This window comes from Saimiri boliviensis, chromosome 4, assembly GCF_048565385.1.
Source record: "Saimiri boliviensis isolate mSaiBol1 chromosome 4, mSaiBol1.pri, whole genome shotgun sequence".
In the NCBI taxonomy this organism is placed as follows: Eukaryota; Metazoa; Chordata; class Mammalia; order Primates; family Cebidae; genus Saimiri; species Saimiri boliviensis.
In genome coordinates this window covers 17,629,173-17,647,451 of record NC_133452.1, presented here as the reverse complement: position 1 = coordinate 17,647,451, position 18,279 = coordinate 17,629,173, and the positions used below count along the sequence as shown (strand labels likewise).

At 38.0% G+C, this 18,279-nt stretch overlaps 1 protein-coding gene and 1 pseudogene across 23 annotated transcripts in view; one reads left to right on the top strand and one right to left on the bottom strand.

Moving 5' to 3' along the window:
• Positions 1–18,279, bottom strand: part of SYNE1 (spectrin repeat containing nuclear envelope protein 1) — a 518,258-nt gene that overhangs the window by 285,705 nt on the left and 214,274 nt on the right. For all 23 annotated transcript variants that reach the window (XM_074397242.1, XM_074397246.1, XM_074397241.1 and 20 more), the window contains 9 exons: positions 17,390–17,540; positions 16,829–16,987; positions 14,941–15,123; positions 11,830–11,931; positions 8,177–8,380; positions 6,671–6,878; positions 5,646–5,758; positions 3,470–3,675; positions 2,195–2,350 (listed from right to left, as the gene is read on the bottom strand). In XM_074397242.1, the coding sequence (XP_074253343.1) occupies positions 2,195–2,350; positions 3,470–3,675; positions 5,646–5,758; positions 6,671–6,878; positions 8,177–8,380; positions 11,830–11,931; positions 14,941–15,123; positions 16,829–16,987; positions 17,390–17,540 (1,482 nt within the window). The remainder of the gene's footprint in view (positions 1–2,194; positions 2,351–3,469; positions 3,676–5,645; positions 5,759–6,670; positions 6,879–8,176; positions 8,381–11,829; positions 11,932–14,940; positions 15,124–16,828; positions 16,988–17,389; positions 17,541–18,279) is intronic.
• LOC120363386 (5S ribosomal RNA) lies at positions 18,115–18,234 on the top strand (annotated as a pseudogene).

Genomic DNA, 18,279 nt, shown 5'->3' with positions numbered 1-18,279 from the left:
ACCAACTATTTCAATCCATAAGGGTTTCACTTTCTAAAGGCTAGGGACATTATACTCATCTTATTTTCCCAAGACCCAATGCAATACTGTGCAGAGACTGGGTGGGGAAAAAAATGTTCTTTCGAAAAACCGTTGTAGGAGCGCTTCTGAGTTTACTTGTTATAACTTGGGTATTGAGCTTATTTAAGTTTGGGGCCATGTTAATTCGATCAAGGGAAAAACGTAACCACCATGTGGCTTGGTTGGTTTTATCCTATTTTACAGAGTTCTGAATTCTTTTTTTTTTTTTTTTTTTTTTTTGAGACAGAGTTTTACTCTTATTGCCCAGGCTGGAGTGCAATGGTGTGATCTCAGCTCACTGCAACCTCCGCCTCCCAGGTTCAAGTGATCCTCCTGCCTCAGCCTCCCGAGGAGCTGGGATTACAGACATGTGCCACCATGCTCAGCTAATTTTGTATTTTTTGTAGATATGGGGTTTTTCCATGTTGGTCAGATTGGTCTTGAACTCCCGACCAGGTGATTTACCTGCCTCGGCCTCCCAAAATGCTGGGATTACAGGCATGAACCACTGTGCCTGCCCTGCAGAGTTCTGAATTCTTATCCACACATTTACTGGGAAAAGCCCAGGATACCAGACGGAATCATAGGGATGTCTTAACATAAACTGTTGTGTCTACTAGAAAAAGAATAGAAAGCAAATATCTCATGAAAATTGAATGTTTCAATTTTTTTTTTGGAGTGGCTACTATGGAAATATATCCTGTGGACCACCCTGATATATACAGAGTTATACAACAAGACACCTACTCTGTAACAAATTGCACATCCTGCACGTGCACCCTGGAACTAATAAAATAAAATGAAATAAAAAAACTTGTAATCTGTGGTGAGACAAGAAGGTGGCTTAAGCAATGATATCAGTTAAATAATAATTCAAGACGAGATATCCCTTCTTACTATGAGATGAATTGCTTAATGCATGATAAAAAATCCATGAGTCTTAAGCTGAGGTAGTTTTGTACAGGGGATCTCCTTAAAATATTGGAAATAGAGAAAATATAATGGTGAAAAAAATCTAGAAGACTAGGATGAGCAAGCAGCAAGCCAGTGAGAGAGGTCAGGTGGCCCAGTGGAGAACCTGAGTGACCAGAACGGTGTGTTAGGATTGCCTGCAGAAGTGGACAGGCTGGAGGGAAAGACCCCAGAAACAAGCACACGTAAGGTCTCCAAGCAACTGGTCCCGGAATTTCAGAGAGTGAAACTGCAAGAAAGATTGCATGCTTACCAATGCAAAAAAAAAAAAAAAAAAAAAAAAAAAAAAAAAAGTTGCAGTTATTAGAAAAGCAAGGAGGAACATAAAACCACAAAGAAAGTCAGACTCGACCATACCTTTCACCTTATTAAGGTTACAAGAATGGATGGGTGGGAAATGGAACTGGAGGCTAAAATATATGAATAACATATGGAAATTGAGATCTACAGCACTCATTTTTTTAATCTTTTTTTTTTTTTTTTTTTTCTTTTGAGACGGAGTTTCATTCTTGTTACCCAGGCTGGAGTGCAATGGCGCGATCTCGGCTCACCGCAACCTCCGACTCCTGGGTTCAGGCAATTCTCCTGCCTCAGCCTCCTGAGTAGCTGGGATTATAGGCACGCGCCACCATGCCCAGCTAATTTTTTGTATTTTTAGTAGAGACGGGGTTTCACCAAGTTGACCAGGATGGTCTCGATCTCTTGACCTTGTGATCCACCCGCCTCGGCCTCCCAAAGTGCTGGGATTACAGGCTTGAGCCACCGCGCCCGGCCTTTTTTAATCTTTATAGTCACTGTGAATGTGTGGTTTTCTTTCCTTCATATCAGCTTCACATTATGTTAATTAATCTTCAAAATAACCCCAGAGAGGAAAGTACAGTATTATTAACATAATGTTTAAAGGCCAAAATCAAGAGTGACAGGAGATAAGTGACCTGCCAATATCTCGAACAAATGGAAGGTGGATCTGGAATGCAGATGAACGTCTTACTTCCATCCTGCACTCTCACCAAAACGCTGCGCTGCTGCAAAGACCAGCATGATCATTTGTATTCCTGACATTCAGGGACAGGCACAAACCAACTAACCAACCAATCGAAACCAAGCCGAACAACCTAAATCATGGTAAGAGGTAAAGGACCTGTTCCATTTCTGGACATACCTTGCCGCCAGCAGTTCTCCAAGAAACATTTCAACTTTATGAACTTCGTTTTTCTTCTCTGGAATGTGCTGTTTACTCTCTCCCAAGTTTTCTGTATTTAGCCTTTCTTCCATTTCACGGATCCATGAGTTCAGTTTTCTGTGCTGATCTTCAAAGCTAGGGAAAACAAAATGCCTTAGAGAAATTCTTACATGCTTGTTAGAATAAATTGATTTTAATAGCTGAGGTCACAATCCCTTTTAAATGGCAGTTAAGAATTCATGAATTTTCAAGTTATGAAAACAAAACAAATCAACAATTAACCCATCCAAATTATCAGTTATTTTAGTAACAAAGTGACAGTCATGACAATTTCTTTTGAGATCCAAGCAGGAAAAGAATCATCTCATCTAGTTGAATTGATTTCATAGCTGGAAACTGCCAAAAAGATCACATTGCCATGTCAAGTTGTACGCTTAGTTTTGTGTTTTACTACAAAAACTCCTGAATTGGGGCCAGTGGATATGAATTGATTTCATAGCTGGTAATTGCCAACAAGATAAGATTCTCATGCCAATGTACACTTAATTTTGTGACCTACTACAAAGACCCTTGAGTCGGGGCCAGTGAATAAGTAGGGCAGTTGAAGCCCTGGGAAGAGAGGGAGAAGTGGCCTCTGTGTCTTTGTTTCTTAAGGGATTTTTAAACATAGGTCAAGAGCTCTAAGTTTTGGAAACAATGTAAGCTCTCCAAGAAAGCTGGACAAGAGTCAGGCAAATTATTCTGCCATCAGAAAGGCAATTTGATTATGTTGACATCTTTTTTCACCCTAGTCATAAGTGGCTTTTTCTCCCCTTCTAATTGTACATTTACCATAATGACATATATTTCTTACTGGAATCTAGATCCACAGAATTCAATAGTTGTTTTCTGCTATGACTCTATCGCAGATAAAGTGGACACAAGGAAAGGCCTTGGATAATCTAAAGACAGAAGTGTCAGAGCTTTACATATTGGGTTGACCAAATAAGCAAAAATTATATGCATTTATATAATTTTCAATGACTAGTAAATGTAGCTTACTTGTTTTCTTTATACTAAAAAAACCAAGTGATAACTTCAGAGCCTGAAAAATTGATTGTCCTCGTATCAACTTGTACTTATAATCAAAGCTTATCATAATTTAAACTCAGTTTCAAATATTATTTATTTATTCACATGACTCTTTTCTCTAAGCCTTTAAAAACACAACACACTTGGTATATGATGAAATCTGTATTTATTAAAATAACCTACCTGCCAAGTTCTGAAGCACAGTCTTGAAGAGCCTGTTTATCTTTAAGGCATTGTTTCAGAAATGCTTGAAACTCTTCATTGGCCTTTGTGATTTGTTCCTGAATGCTACTGACAATTTGTTTAGACAAATGCGCATACAAAGTTTGTCCTTCTTGAGTCACTGCATCAAGTTTGCTCTGCCCATCACTGACTGAGTCCAAAACGCTCTGTTTCAGGAAATAAAGGTATTACCTACCTCAGGTCGAGATAAAAGGTGCATGGAACTATTCATTACAATTGTGAGCTGACGTAGTAAAGCAGGAGAAGAAAAACAGAGTCCAGAGGAAAAAAGCTTAACAAGGCCAGAGTAAAAATTATGCATACAATTGGATCTAGCCAAGGCTCCTGATTGAGAATGGTGTCAGCTAGTCACTGGAACCACTGAGGACGAGGCGTGAACAAGGTGGAGCTGGAATCAAGGACATTCTCACCAAGGTCTTGTTCTCAGTCTCTCCCCATTCTCACTGTCTCAGCGTCGTCCGGGTTCCACCACGTCTCAGGGTTCATGCGAGATCCTCTAACTAGTTAGCTACCTCCAGGCCCTCCCCTGATCCACCATGCATACAAAATCCTCAGGTCCTTTCTTTTACTGGTCTGCATCTCTTTCTTGGAAAACTCATGCTTGGGAAGGGCTTCTTCTTTTTTTTTTTTTTTGAGACGGAGTTTCGCTCTTGTTACCCAGGCTGGAGTGCAATGGCGCAATCTCGGCTCACCGTAACCTCCGCCTCCTGGGTTCAGGCAATTCTCCTGCCTCAGCCTCCTGAGTAGCTGGGATTACAGACACGCGCCACCATGCCCAGCTAATGTTTTGTATTTTTAGTAGAGACGGGGTTTCACCATGTTGACCAGGATGGTCTCGATCTCTTGACCTCGTGATCCACCCGCCTCGGCCTCCCAAAGTGCTGGGATTACAGGCTTGAGCCACCATGCCCGGCCATTGGGAAGGGCTTCAACAAAGCAAAAGAATTCCAGAATCCAGGGCTAGCCCTGCCTCTCCCAAGAGCCCTAGAGTGGCGTCCCAACTGTTACTCAAACATTTATTTGAGGAGTTTGCCACATCTCAAGCTTGAAAGGAGATCATTCTACATCTGAATTCTCCATACCTCCTGCAAAACCAGTTTCCTTTACTATAACAATCTTTCTACCATAACTTCTAATCTAATGGATTATCAACATCATTTTTATCCGCATTAGGCCACGAAATCCTCGTAGTTCTTGTTAGTTTTTAAAAATGGTTTCTTTTGGCTGGGCATGGTGGCTTATGTCTGTAACCAGAACTTTGGGAAGCTGAGGTGGGTGGATCATCGGAGGTCAGGAGTTCGAGACCTGCCTGGCCTACATGGTGAAACCTCGTCTCTACTAAAAATACAAAAATTAGCTGGGCATGGTGGCACATGCCTGTAATTCCAGCTTCTCAGGAGGCTGAGGCAGGGGAATCACTTGAACCTAGGAGGCAGAGGTTGCAGTCAGCTGAAATCATGCCACTGCACTCCTCTAGCCTGGGCGACAGAGACTCCATCTCAAAAAAATAGAAATATTTCTTTTTACAATACTTAACATAGTGCTTTACTTGGATTAGCCGCTTGAAAAGCTTGGCCAAAACCTAACTTGGGCCTATTCTTCTGTAAATCATTTCTTAACTCTGCTTCACCATGGCTTTCTCCTTCCTGAGTTCATATAGTTTCAGTCAGTAAAACCTATAAAACCTGTAATATCTATTGCTTTACTTTGAATATATCCTATCTCTAAATATAGACCATAAGATACTAAAACACACAAACAGAAACCATGTCTTCTTCTTTTTAAAACTCCTCCATAACAGTCATAAAACGGAGATACAATTATTATACTCTTATTGTTATAAAGTTAAAACTAGGTTTAGTTTAGAATAAATTCCAAAGAATGGTCAATAGGCTAAAAAGAGAGAAGAAAGGGATCTGGAAATTCTCTAGCCCCAACTTATTTTTTCAACATACTTATCATGTTATCTATATCCTCTGACTCAATAACCCTAATTCTGTTAGGAAAGAGGAAAAGATTGGCTCAAATAAAGTTTGGGAAATGAGATAAGTTAGGTCTGGCTTCAGGTACTTGAGTGCAGTTTGGGGAGGAGGAAAAAGAATGTCAGCTTCTATACCTGAAGATCTTGGAGCTTTGCTTCTAGAACCTTGCTGTCACCAGTGCGATCTGATGATTCTTTTGCTGCTGACTTTGCTCCCAAAAACCATTCGCGGAATTCCTGCATAGACTCTTTTGAAAGAAAAAAAAAAAAAAACAGGAGCAAATCCAAAACACTGAATGAGCTCCCAAGATTACCACAATGAATTATTTCTGGCCTTCAGCCTATCTCCTCTTGCCTTACAAACTATTCCAGAAAGAAAATGATAATATATAAAGTAATACAGTAATGATCTACAGCCATGAATGTTCATGGCAGAATTGAAAAGTTATCTCAGAGGAAAGACTAAAAAGAAATGTACATTCCTAGGTCATCTAATTTCCTATTGTGTTTTTTCTTTTGGTAAAGAAAAATAATTATTTGCCTGAATATGTAAAAGTGCAAGGAGAGAAATGCTCCAGGGACATTTAAATGGAGAAATACTCCATTTAAAGTCATTTTGATGGCACAAGGAGGAAGGACCTCCTCTTTCTAAATTGACCTGGGGAGGTATGATGGATCCATGTCAGGCACAGCTGTAGGGGGAGCAGAGGCAGGGCCACAGGACCGGCAATTTCCTGGACCACATGGCTGCCCCTGTTGCATGGCTTCTACTAAGGTCCAAGTCGATTGTGTCCCTTCATCATAGTGTAAAAAATTTCAACAGTTGTTTGAATAGTGACTGCTGGCCACTTGAAAAGTGGAAGCAATTTTCCACCCACATGAGCTATATGTAGAAAATGCAGATGAAATTCAGAAGCATCAAAATGGTGGACTCTTGCTTTCTTGAGAAAAAAAAGAAAAAGAAAGAGGAAAAATTCTGCCCTCTGTGAGAGCCCCGAGCACAGCACTTCTCTCACTCAAATCTCAAAGCACAAATGAATTTGAAATGATACTCTTCTGGAAAGTTTCCTCAAACTTTTGCTGGCAGTTTCTAGGCAGCATTTGGTTTGGATTCTTTCTCGGAAAACAAACTACTCACGCTAGGGCCCCTCAGAACTCACCACTAAAGTGTTTTTCCAGAGAGTCCTGCAGGCTGGCCTGGGTTTTGGAGCACAACTGGCTCACAGCTTCGTGTTTTTTTATCAGACCAGTCATTGCACGGCCCAGGCTCTCCAACTCTGCTGAGTGGTACTTGCGGCACAGGCTATTGAGATTTTCTTGGGTAGAGCTGATGTTGCTTTGTTGACTCTGAAGTTCTTTTTGTATATCCTACAGAATAACAGTATATTATGAAGGATATTCATAACTTGAGAGAAATATTCCATTTACTCCACTATGGTACTTCTTACAATCTAAAATTGACATTGTTGAATCCGCTCCATGGTGTAAATGTTTTGCTGCAAGTCTTTGAGTATTTGTACTAGATCTCTATTGATTCTTTCAGACTTTTGCCCAGTTCTCCTTGGGAATAAACAGCTATTGGGAAGTGGTTAGAAGGAGAGGCACAGTATAGCATTTCAAGCAAACTAAACAGGTCCTTAGAGATTTCAGTCCGTGATTTTGTGTTTAGTCAATTGATTAGAGACAATCACAGTTCACATTCTTCAGTGGGTCACTTGAACTTTGGTTCAGAGTCAAAGGCCCACCCAAAGCGCCAGTAGTTAATTAAAAAAAAGCAACCTTAGTTTTGAGTACAGTAAGGAAATACGCTAAAAGAGAACAAATTGCATTTGTTGAAAAGTCAACTCAATGCATGTCCTTTACAGATAGCTGATTAGGAACATTTTCTATTAATATGGCTAGAAAACATGAAAATAGGCCGGGTGTGGTGGCTCACACCTATAATCCCAACACTTTGGGAGGCTGAGGCCAGTGGATCACTTGAGGTCAGGAGTTTGACCAGCGTAGTCAACATGGTGAAACCTCATCTCTACTAAAAATACAAAACTTTAGCTGGGTGTGACGGTGGGCACCTGTAACCCCAGCTACTGGGGAGGCTTCGGTAGGAGAATCACTTGAAGCTGGGAGGGGAGGTTGCAGTGAGTCCAGATTGTGCCGCTGCACTCTAGCCTGGGTGACAGAGCAAGACTCTGTCTCAAAAAATAATAAAAAAAAATAGAAAACATGGAAAGGAAATGTTTTCTCAACTTCTTCTTTTCAAGAAATATACATTCTCTGGATGAAAGCAGTCATAGTGACCAACAAATACAAATAAGTGATACAATCTATAGAATACTCAAGTTTGAAAATTTGTGGAAGTCAAATAATTCTTCCACAGGCTTCAACCTTTTACCAAAAAGAAAAAAAACACTTTGAACAAGCATAGACTATGAGCAAGCGCTACAGCAACACATGCTTTCTCTTTTCAAGGTATTCATTTTTGATTTCTGAACACCTGCATTCAGTTCTTTGCTTACTTTGCTGTGTTCAATGTCATAAATAAGTTGGTCTGATGTTCATATGGGTAACTGAGAGCAGAGGTTATATTTTTTATTATAGTTAACACAAAACAGGAGAACTACTATCACCATTTGAATGGAAGCACTTATCGATACTTTATTACCTACCTTGACTTTTTTCAGTCCTTCGCAAGTCTCAGTTTGGGCACAGTTCGTCAACGATTCTTCCACTTTTGCGAGCCATGCTGTTACATCATTAATAAATTTCTCCACTTGTGTACTTTGAGCAGTGAAATCCTTCAAGGTTCCTTTTGCTACTTCAGTTATTTCTTTGGCATGCTCCAGTTTCTGCCTTAAATCTGCTTCTATAAACTAAATATAAAGCAAGATTTCATTAAAATCTAAGAAGACCAGAAGCATACTCATTCGGTAGAAATTCTGTTCATGTGCGGCTTAATTGCCAATACCACGTAAGTCTCATCATGGAAGCCAGCTCCGATGTTAATATGCCTTTCCAAGAAGGAAAATCAAAGAACACAGTTGCCAAAAATATAAAGTGATGGGCAAATGGAAAGAGTACGGATTATGTTAACAATGGAGGTGAGAGTGGCAGCTCTAACTGAGGTTCCAGGGAATATGTGAGATGGCATTCTCAAAGCAGAGCTAGACCTACCCAGAACTCCCCTGGGATAACCAGAAACCTGCTCTTGATTCTCCCTGGAAACACTCATTTTCTTCTCAGATATAACACTATCTGGGACAAACATCACTATAGGATTTTGTCATAAAGCAGTTTTACTTTTGTCTTCGCTGTCCCTTTAAAATATTCAGTAGAACTAGTTCTCTTCTCCCTGGATGATATAGCTCAGGAGGGTCGGCCTCTATGGCCCGCTAGTTAGTAAAAGGATGTATAGTCACTATACATTGAAAAACAGTCTCAATTCCACAATTCAGACATCCTGGCCTATTTGGTAATATAAACTTTGGACTTACATTGAAGGCTTTTATTCTTACCCCCTTCTCAGATCTGTTGGGAGCAGGAGCCCCACAGTGTGAAAGAGAGCAAATGTCTCTTTTTCTTCCTTTGTTTTATTTCTATTCTGCCACCCTGTGTAAGGTTCCTTCTCCTGTAGACTTGGACTGGCAGGAGGCAGGTGAGGGGTTCTGACTCACTGGATGGGCATCTGTGAGCTCTAGGCCTGATAAGGTTTCACATTCATTCCTTCTCCCATAGGACTTGGTCTATGGGGTTTTCTGACTTTTCTCATGCTTGGACTTCCTACTGAGGTTTCCTAGATGTGATAGTGCACTGTCCTTTGGCTATTTACTTTCTCATTTCTCAGCCTGTAGGCCTTTCTTTAACTTCTCGTTGCTAAGGTCTGTTCATCCTCCAGATAGCCTTCTCAGACTACCTATAACATCCTCACATGGTGACCTCTTCCTTTCCTTTCCTCTCATGGTTCATATTTGGGCCAAGTCACAATCTGGCATTCATCTCCACCTAACTTGTGGTTGCAGGTCCCCCACAAGCCATCATTTATCTCTTGGCAAATGTACCAGCAGTTAACCAGCCTGGATGTCACCTGAGGATTCTTGAGGGGTTAGAGATCAGACTCCCATGCCTGCCAAATGCAGGGGACAAATGTCCTGTTCTCTAGGTGGCACTGCTGGAACCCTTCTGCCTTGAGGTAAGGTAAGCCACTCCCTCACCTCGTCCTTGAGTAATCATAGGGGTGTGTGTGTGTGTGCGTGTGTGCACACGTGTGTATGAGAGAGAGAAGGAGAGAGAGAGAAAGGAAGGAAGAGAAGACTAGAGTACACCAGTAACTCTGTGAAGATCCTGCCTCAACTCTGCAAAAGTCCATTTGTTACCCATTGATATCCCCAACACAGGTTTGCATGCATAAGGACTCTTTTTTCTTTCTGTATATGAATAGCACCTCCTTTGTGTCTTCTTACTTCACGTGAAACTTCTAGCATTCCTGTGCATGTATATCATCCCCAATAATACTGATGAACAAGCAGTCTCAGGTCAGAGCAAAACCATAACTCTATCAACTAGATTGATTGCTTGGCCCAAAGGAGTAAATCAAAGACGACACAAGAAGAAGAACAAAGAAAATGTAGAGAAAATTGACCAAAGTAGCAACAAATACAGAAGCTAAAGGGATGCAGTTGAATCCTGAGCCTGGAGCCAGTGGGGCTGGCAGCCGAAAGAGACCCACCACGCTGGATGCTTCCAAGGCTTGGGCACTGAGGTAGCACAGGCCTTTTGACCAGTGATGATTTACCCTGGCCTGCTTCATGGTTCCCATGGAATTGTGCCATCTGAAGGGCCGTGAAGGGAGGTTTACAGTGGTGATCCCTCTAAACTCAGTTCTTGAGTAACAGCATTAGGAAAATATCAGGAAGAACATCAACATTCATAAGAGGGGTTTCTAGGCCAGGTGCGGTGGCTCACAGCTGTAATACCAGCACTTTGGGAGGCTGACGCAGGCAGATTGCATGAGCTTGGGAGTTCAAGACCAGCCTTGGCAACATGGTGAAACTGCCTGCCTACAAAAAATACAAAAAATTAGCCTGGCATGCTGGTGTACACCTAGAGACCCAGCTCCCAGGGAAGCTGAGGTGGGAGGATCACTTGAGCTTGGAAGGCAGAGGTTGCAGTGAGCTGAGACTGCATGACTGCACTCTGAGATTGTGACAGAGTGAGACCCCGTTTCAATAAATAACCAACCAACAACAAAAACAACAAAAAAAGTAGGGGTTTCTGTTCCTGTCTAGACATGAAATGGTCCATGAGGCAACTTGGCTAACAATGTTTCTGAATTTCAGCAGGAATAAAAAAGAACTATCCTTATTATAATATTCAAGGTGGAAATATGCTATTAATAGTGGCCCAAGGAATACTAAAAGATATTAATATTTTGACCACCGTGTCTGATAAGATCCATGTTTGCTTGGAATTAGGGTGATGGTAACAATGAGGACGTATAAAGGATATATATATATATATATATATATATATATATATATACATGAGAGAGAGAGAAATATATATTATACATATATAATATATATTTATTATACATAAATATATATTATATATTTATTATACATATATATTATATATTTATTATACATATATATTATATATTTATTATACATATATTATATATTTATTATACATATATTATATATTTATTATAATAAATATATAATATATATTTATTATAATAAATATATAATATATATTTATTATACATAAATATATATTATATATTTATTATACATAAATATATAATATATATTTATTATACATAAATATATAATATATATTTATTATACATAAATATATAATATATATTTATTAATATATAATTTAATATATATTTATAAATTTATTTATTTAATTTATACATATAAATCTATACATTTATAAATTTATTTATATATTTATAAATATATATTTATAAATATATAAATAAATATATATATTTCTCTCTCTCTCTATATATATATCCTTTATACATCCTCATTGTTATCATTACCATAATTCCAAGCAAACATGTGGATCTTATATCTCCATATATAGAGAGAAATATATAAATAAGCATACCTATAGAGATTATACATTTATAAATTTATAAATATATATTTATAAATATATAAATATAAATATATTCCATGTATAAATATATATTTATTTATATACATATATATAGTGAGAGAGAGAGAGACAGAGATAGAGACAGAGAGAGAAAGAAAGAGAGAGAGAGAGAGAGAAAGTCTAGGTTATGGTAGTTATTACAAATGCTTACCCGAAGGTCTGGCGGTGTTTCTGGATTTTTAGTTAATTTTTTAAGATCATTAACTTTGGAATGCAGTTCTTCCAATCTCAGTGCTTTGTTTTTAACTTCAGCCTGCCAAAAGGGAAGAAGCACAGCTAATCAAAAACACTGACATGCTATATTCGGCATTTAATAATTTCAAGAGCTAACTTTGTCAAAATACCCCAACCAGTGTAAAAATTTCAAGAGCTAACTTTGTCAAAATATCCAGCCAGTGTAAAAAAGAAATCTGTTTCATTTTTATGAGGGCTGTCATAATGTACAAAGGTGAAAAATGTTACAATTAACGTTTACTTGGAATGTGAAGGAGTGTGTAGAATTTTGTTTCTCTCCACTCCTTTTTATTAGGAAGAAAAGCTCCTGGAAAAAAATTAAACGCTTACCCAAAGTCTCGAGTCAGTGGGGATTTTCAATAGGCTAACTGTTATTTATTCATTAACTTTAATATTACTGGTTACTATGGCCGCATGAAACTCTTGAAGACACATTCAAAGCAAATACACGTCAGGAGAGACTAATTACTGTAGACTACGTGTAATACGAAAGAAACATTCCAAAGAAAAATTTAGGCCAGTTTCGGTGGCTCACGCCTGTCAATCCCAGCACTTCGGGAGGCCAAGGTCCGTGGATCACCCGAGGTCAGGAATTTGAGACTAGCCTGGCCAACATGGTGAAACCCCATCTCTACTAAAAATACAAAAATTAGCTGGGCGTGGTGGCGAGTGCCTGTAATCCCAGCTACTCGGGAGGCCGAGGCAGGAGAATTGCTTGAACTCAGGGTGGTGGAGGTTGCAGTGAGCCAAGATTGCACCATTGCACTCCAGCCTGGGCAACAAGAGAGCAACTCCATCTCAAAAAATAAAATTAAATTAAAAATAAAAATTTAAAGGATATTAAAGCAGAACCAGGTTAATTAAGAAACTGACATAATATTTTGCCTTTTTTTTTTCACCAACACTAACATAAAGAAGAGGAAAGAACAATCAAGTAAGTATCATTAAAGAAACGAGATGCCTGTAAACTTCATTAGTTATTTGAGGATACAAAGGAGCATTTACTAAACTATTCCTCTCAAAAATGATATTTTTGTGCTTTGAGGACACTAGCAAACCTCCTGATGCCTTCAATTCAGAAAGGAATTTCCTCACTGGAAGACATGATGAGCTGTCAGGCCTTCTGGCTTTCTCCAGAAGCTGGCCAGGCAACTGAGGAATCAATCTCCCTACTTATCTACACTCACTAAACTCTGCAGCAGGAATTGCTTTTTGGGCACTGGACTGAATCTGATTCACTGATTTTATTAGCTAGTGTGTCACAGGGACAGTGGGCAACAGATACAACCCATCTTTGTGAGTAACTGAACCTGTTCATATCGAATGTGGGTCAGAAGCATATTGAACCATTGGATTTCTGTGCTCAATAGTAGTTGGTTAGTTTAACAACTCCCTCTCCCCTCCACCACCCAAAAAGCCCTGATTTATAGTATTTACCACCATGGGAAGCTACCACATGATGTCACAGCACACGGAGTTGAAGACATACACAGCAGTACATCGCTCTAAAATATTTCAACCATGATATAATAGATGTCAATAACTCAAAGGCCTAGGTAAATACGCCTTCAATAGTCATTACCTTTGTATTTAATGGAATTTATTTAGTTTTACATTTATTTACAAATTTTTTTAATAATGGTTGTTTTTAACACTGGCTTGCAAAAATTCCTGAACATTTAACGATTGACTTTTGCAAGCTGGTGTAAGCTGGATCCAGCACAGGCCACTCTGGAGCTGTAATGTTAGTTTAGCACCAGCAATAACAGCTGAAGACACTGAAATGTCCATCACCCCTGCCTGTGCTTTTGGTCTGGATAATTTCTTCTCCTTCTGATTGCCCTCAGAGATGGGAATTAAATAATAAAATATTTAGACTGTTCTATGGATCAAAGACAAGTTAGGTAATACAATTCATTTTCATTCATGTATATTTTTCTGGACCAAAGTCACTATCTCCTCACTCTATTTCTCTTTACCCTGCTCCACTTCTATCATAGCCCATTACTACCTGATAGTTTATATATAATATATATTGTAATATAAATAATGTACATTCCATAAGGGTAGGACTTTCTGTTTTTCTATTATATTTTCATGTCTAAAACAGTACCTGACATAACTTAGGTGCTTACTAAGAATTCGAAGAACGATTAACAAATGATTGCCAGAAATAGGAATAAAAAGAGTTTAAAGTCAATTGGTGACTAGAACTTTAAAAGGTCAGAGACTTTTAAAGCGGAAGCTTGTGACCCTCCTGTCTCCAGTTTTCTTCCATTTTTGAAATGGAAGTGGAAGAACCCACTATCTGGCATAGTAAGAGCACATGGTAAGTACTCAGTAAGCAGTTGGGGATCTTCTTGAATAAGGAAAAATGGGTATTAAATATTACTAAATTACAAACACTTCCAATTCACTTTTTAAGTAGAAAGATGCCATATTCTCTGAAGAATTGGAGCTATTATAGATTATAATATAGACTTTCACTTTTCTACTAATGCTTTAGAGACTTAAATAAACATAGATTAAAATGCAAAAATATCCTCTTATTCATAACCCGTTCAAATTAAATAACAAAAAACAGTTAAGAGTTTTCCAATGCTCTTCTGTATCTTTAAAAAGAAGAATAAGGCCCAGAGCAGTGGCTCACACCCAGCCCTTTGGGAGGCTGAGGCAGGCAGATCAGCTGGTCAGGAGTTCAAGACCATCGTGAGCAACATGGTGAAATCCCATTTCTAATACAAATACAAAAATTAGTCAGGCGTGGTGGCACAGGCCTGTAATCTCAGCTACTCGGGAGGCTGAGGAACAAGAATTGCTTGAACCCAAGAGGTGAGCTGAGATGGCACCGCTGCACTCCAGTCTGGGCAACAAAGCAAAACTTTGCCTCAAAAAAATACACAAAAATAAAACAAAAAATAAAAGTAAAAAGAAAAATAAAGTTTTAAGAAGGAATCTTTTTTTTTTTTTTTCATATTATGGTCAACATTATGCAACCCACTCCCATATGTCAACACAGTCAATTTACCTCAAATTCTTTAAGCAGTTCTTCAGCTCTCAGGTGGTTACTCAGGTTGCTGATGCTTTCTGCCATCTGTGGAACAGAGTTGTTTGACCATCCCTCAATCTCATCTTTACTTGAGAGTACATCATCCCAAATGGACAGGCTTACTCTCAGCCTGTCCATGTTTTCTTCAAGTTTCTCTGCTACCTAGGAGAGAAACAGAAGCCATGGTACTCATAGTCAGAGGCATAAGGTGATCATCCCCCCACCAAAGTACTAAAAATACCAAAGCTTTTATCAGAAAAGTATATTCTGACTGACAAACCAGTTTCAAAAAAATTATTATAACCTAACAAGTGTACCTGACTCATGTAAAAGCTAACCATTACATAGATTTCTTCTGTCACTGGAAGAGTTTGAATTTCTGAGACACTGCCTTTCCTTTGTAAACTGGGATATAAACATCAGGTCCATTGGTATCTACTATAACTCACTGTGAGGTTGACTTCTACAGGACAAAGTTCATCAAGAACAGTGTTATTTGTTTTTTTCTTACTATATCTGGCATTTTTCCCAGATATAGTAAGAAAAACAAATACAACACTATTCTTTTTATTTTTTAAATTTATTTATTTTACTTGTTGGGGAGGGACAACATGGGGAGAAATGCCAGATATACTATGCACCTAAAGTAAAAAAAAAAAGAATAGTGTTGTATTTGTTTTTTCAAGTAATAAGTATTTTTATTTGTAATGCTGAGGTATAATTAGCATTAATTATATTCAAACATATTTATAATGTCATACATATGAAAGCAACCAACTTTGCAAGTAAAATATTATTGCTTATCACTCTTCCCATAATGCTATGCACTAAAATCCCAAAAGCTATAAATGAAAAAAATATAGTATGCTAAAAAAAAGAAAAGAATGTTCTTTTAAAAGTGGAAACTTACAGGGTTTTCTGCAGTCCTCAAATTATTTGATTATATTACACAAGTATCAAAATCTAACTGGTAAATTTAGCTTAAGTAGGGAACCACTATACTTCTGAAACTAGATTTTGATAGATGGAGGGCAACAGAATCACTGAATTTTTTAGTTGGAAGATAATGTAAAATATTTATGGATTGATACATAGCATTCCAGAAAAATCAAGTGACTTGTTTTGTGGTCACATAGCTAGTAAGTGACGGAACAAGAACTCAAACCCAAACATGTAAATTACAAGTGCAATGTTTTCCAATGCAAAATTATAGCCTTATTATTTTGAATTATTATATATTATGGTTTAATATTTTATGGAATATTTATACATTCTTCTTTTTTATCTATGATTTCATAGTTTGGGAAAGAAAAACATTCAGTGTTATAATTTGTTGTGACTGAGGCTGTCAAGTGAAATTTCCAAAAGCCTGAGAATAAGTTTTAACAAAGCAGATAAATTTTTTACTATTTCTAAACTTTATGTGAGCACTGTTTTTCTTCAGAATATAATTTTGCATTTAGTATTAAATGTTAAAGGTGAAATTCGGCCAGTGCTGTGGCTCACACCTGTAATCCCAGCACTTTGGGAGGCCAAGACGGGCGGATCACCTGAGGTCGGGAGTTCGATACCAGCCTGACCAATATGGAGAAACCCTGTCTCTACTAAAAATACAAAATTAGCTGGGCACGGTGGCACATGCCTATAATCCCAGTTACTTGAGGCCTGAGGCAGGAGAATCTCTTGAACAAGGGAGGCAGAGGTTGCAGTGAGCCGAGATCACACCATTGCCCTCCAGCCTGGGCAACAAGAGCAAAACCCCACCTCAGAAAAAAAAAAAAAAAGTGAAATTCACATCCTTGAATAACCCTTTGTCCAAAAACTTGATTGGGAAGTGTGAATACTTAAACGGTTCGCAGAATCTTACATCCAGCCATTTGTCCACGGTGCTCTCCATATCTGTTTTCATCAAGCTAAAATCACTACTGTGAATTTTTTTCAGCTCAGACAACAAGTGTTTTCCTTTGCTGGTAAAGTTATCCAAGTCGTTCTGTTTATAATTCATTTTGTTCCTGGCAGTTTCATGCTGTGGATAAATGGTTTCTTAATTAATAAAATAGTCATTGATAAGTCATGAGTTTAAAACCATTTGCCTCTAAGAAATTTAATTCATAATGACCTTATGCAGAAATTAGTGACATTAATTAACTATATGAATAGATATAAAACCATTTTCTTGAATTGCTAGAGTCCTAGAATGTCAGTATTCCTAGGGGGAAAAACATTGAACTCTTTAGCATGAATTATCCACATCTAAGTATACTGAGAAGAATTGTGCAGAGAACTGTTTTATGAGTAAAAACCAGATCTACTAAAGCAGAATACCAACATATTTGTGTGTGCACAGAATTGCGCAGGGAACTGCTTTATGAGTAAAAACCAAGTCTACTAAAGTAGAATACCAACATAAATACACTTTAAATTTTACCTTGGAAAAGGCCCATTTAAGATCCTCCTGATCTTTTATGGTAGTTCTGGTTACAATCACACTGGTGGCATTTTCCAGGACTTTAGATACAGCTGACTTCAGGTTCTGATATTCTCTCATTAAGTCAATTAGTCCACAGCATTGACCCTGACTGTAATGATTAAAGAAAATAAATTATTTGGTGTCATGTATCCAGTTCCCTACAATTGGACTTTATGTTTCACTATATAAACGTATTAATATTCATAGATGGATGCTGGAACCAAGAGAAAAGCATATTTCTACACACTGACCTCAGACTATTGCTGCTGAAAAGCCTATTTCTACATACTGACCTCAAACTAGTGCTGCTGGTTAATCCTACTTACTCCAACGTCCAAAATATTCTCCATGAATGAGGCACGCACACAACCATTGAAACCAAATCAATGAACTCAATGACAAAAAAGCAATACATGTTCTTGCCAACTCAAACTTACTAGATTAGTCACCCAAATATATTTTAATGACTTTTTCCATGTTGTTTTAATTATTTCATAATGGCATATGTTTCAGGAAAGGAAACAATAATGAAGCATAAACCAAAACTAACAAATAAAATTATTAGTAATGAAAACATATATCGGATTTTCTCTTCCATCTCAATGTAATAAATTCTCATTGGATATGACTCCCCTGAAAACTGTCAAAATGAGAAGATAGTTGTTGTTTATAAAAATAAGGTGGTCTACAACCATATCACCCTGAGCACACCTGATCTCATTTGATCCTGTGAAGGTAAGCAGGGTCCAGCCTGGTTAGTACCTGGATGGGAGACCCTCTGGGAATACTGGAAGCTGTAGGCTTTTTTTTTTTTTTTTTTTTTTTTTTTTTTTTTTTTTTTAAACAAA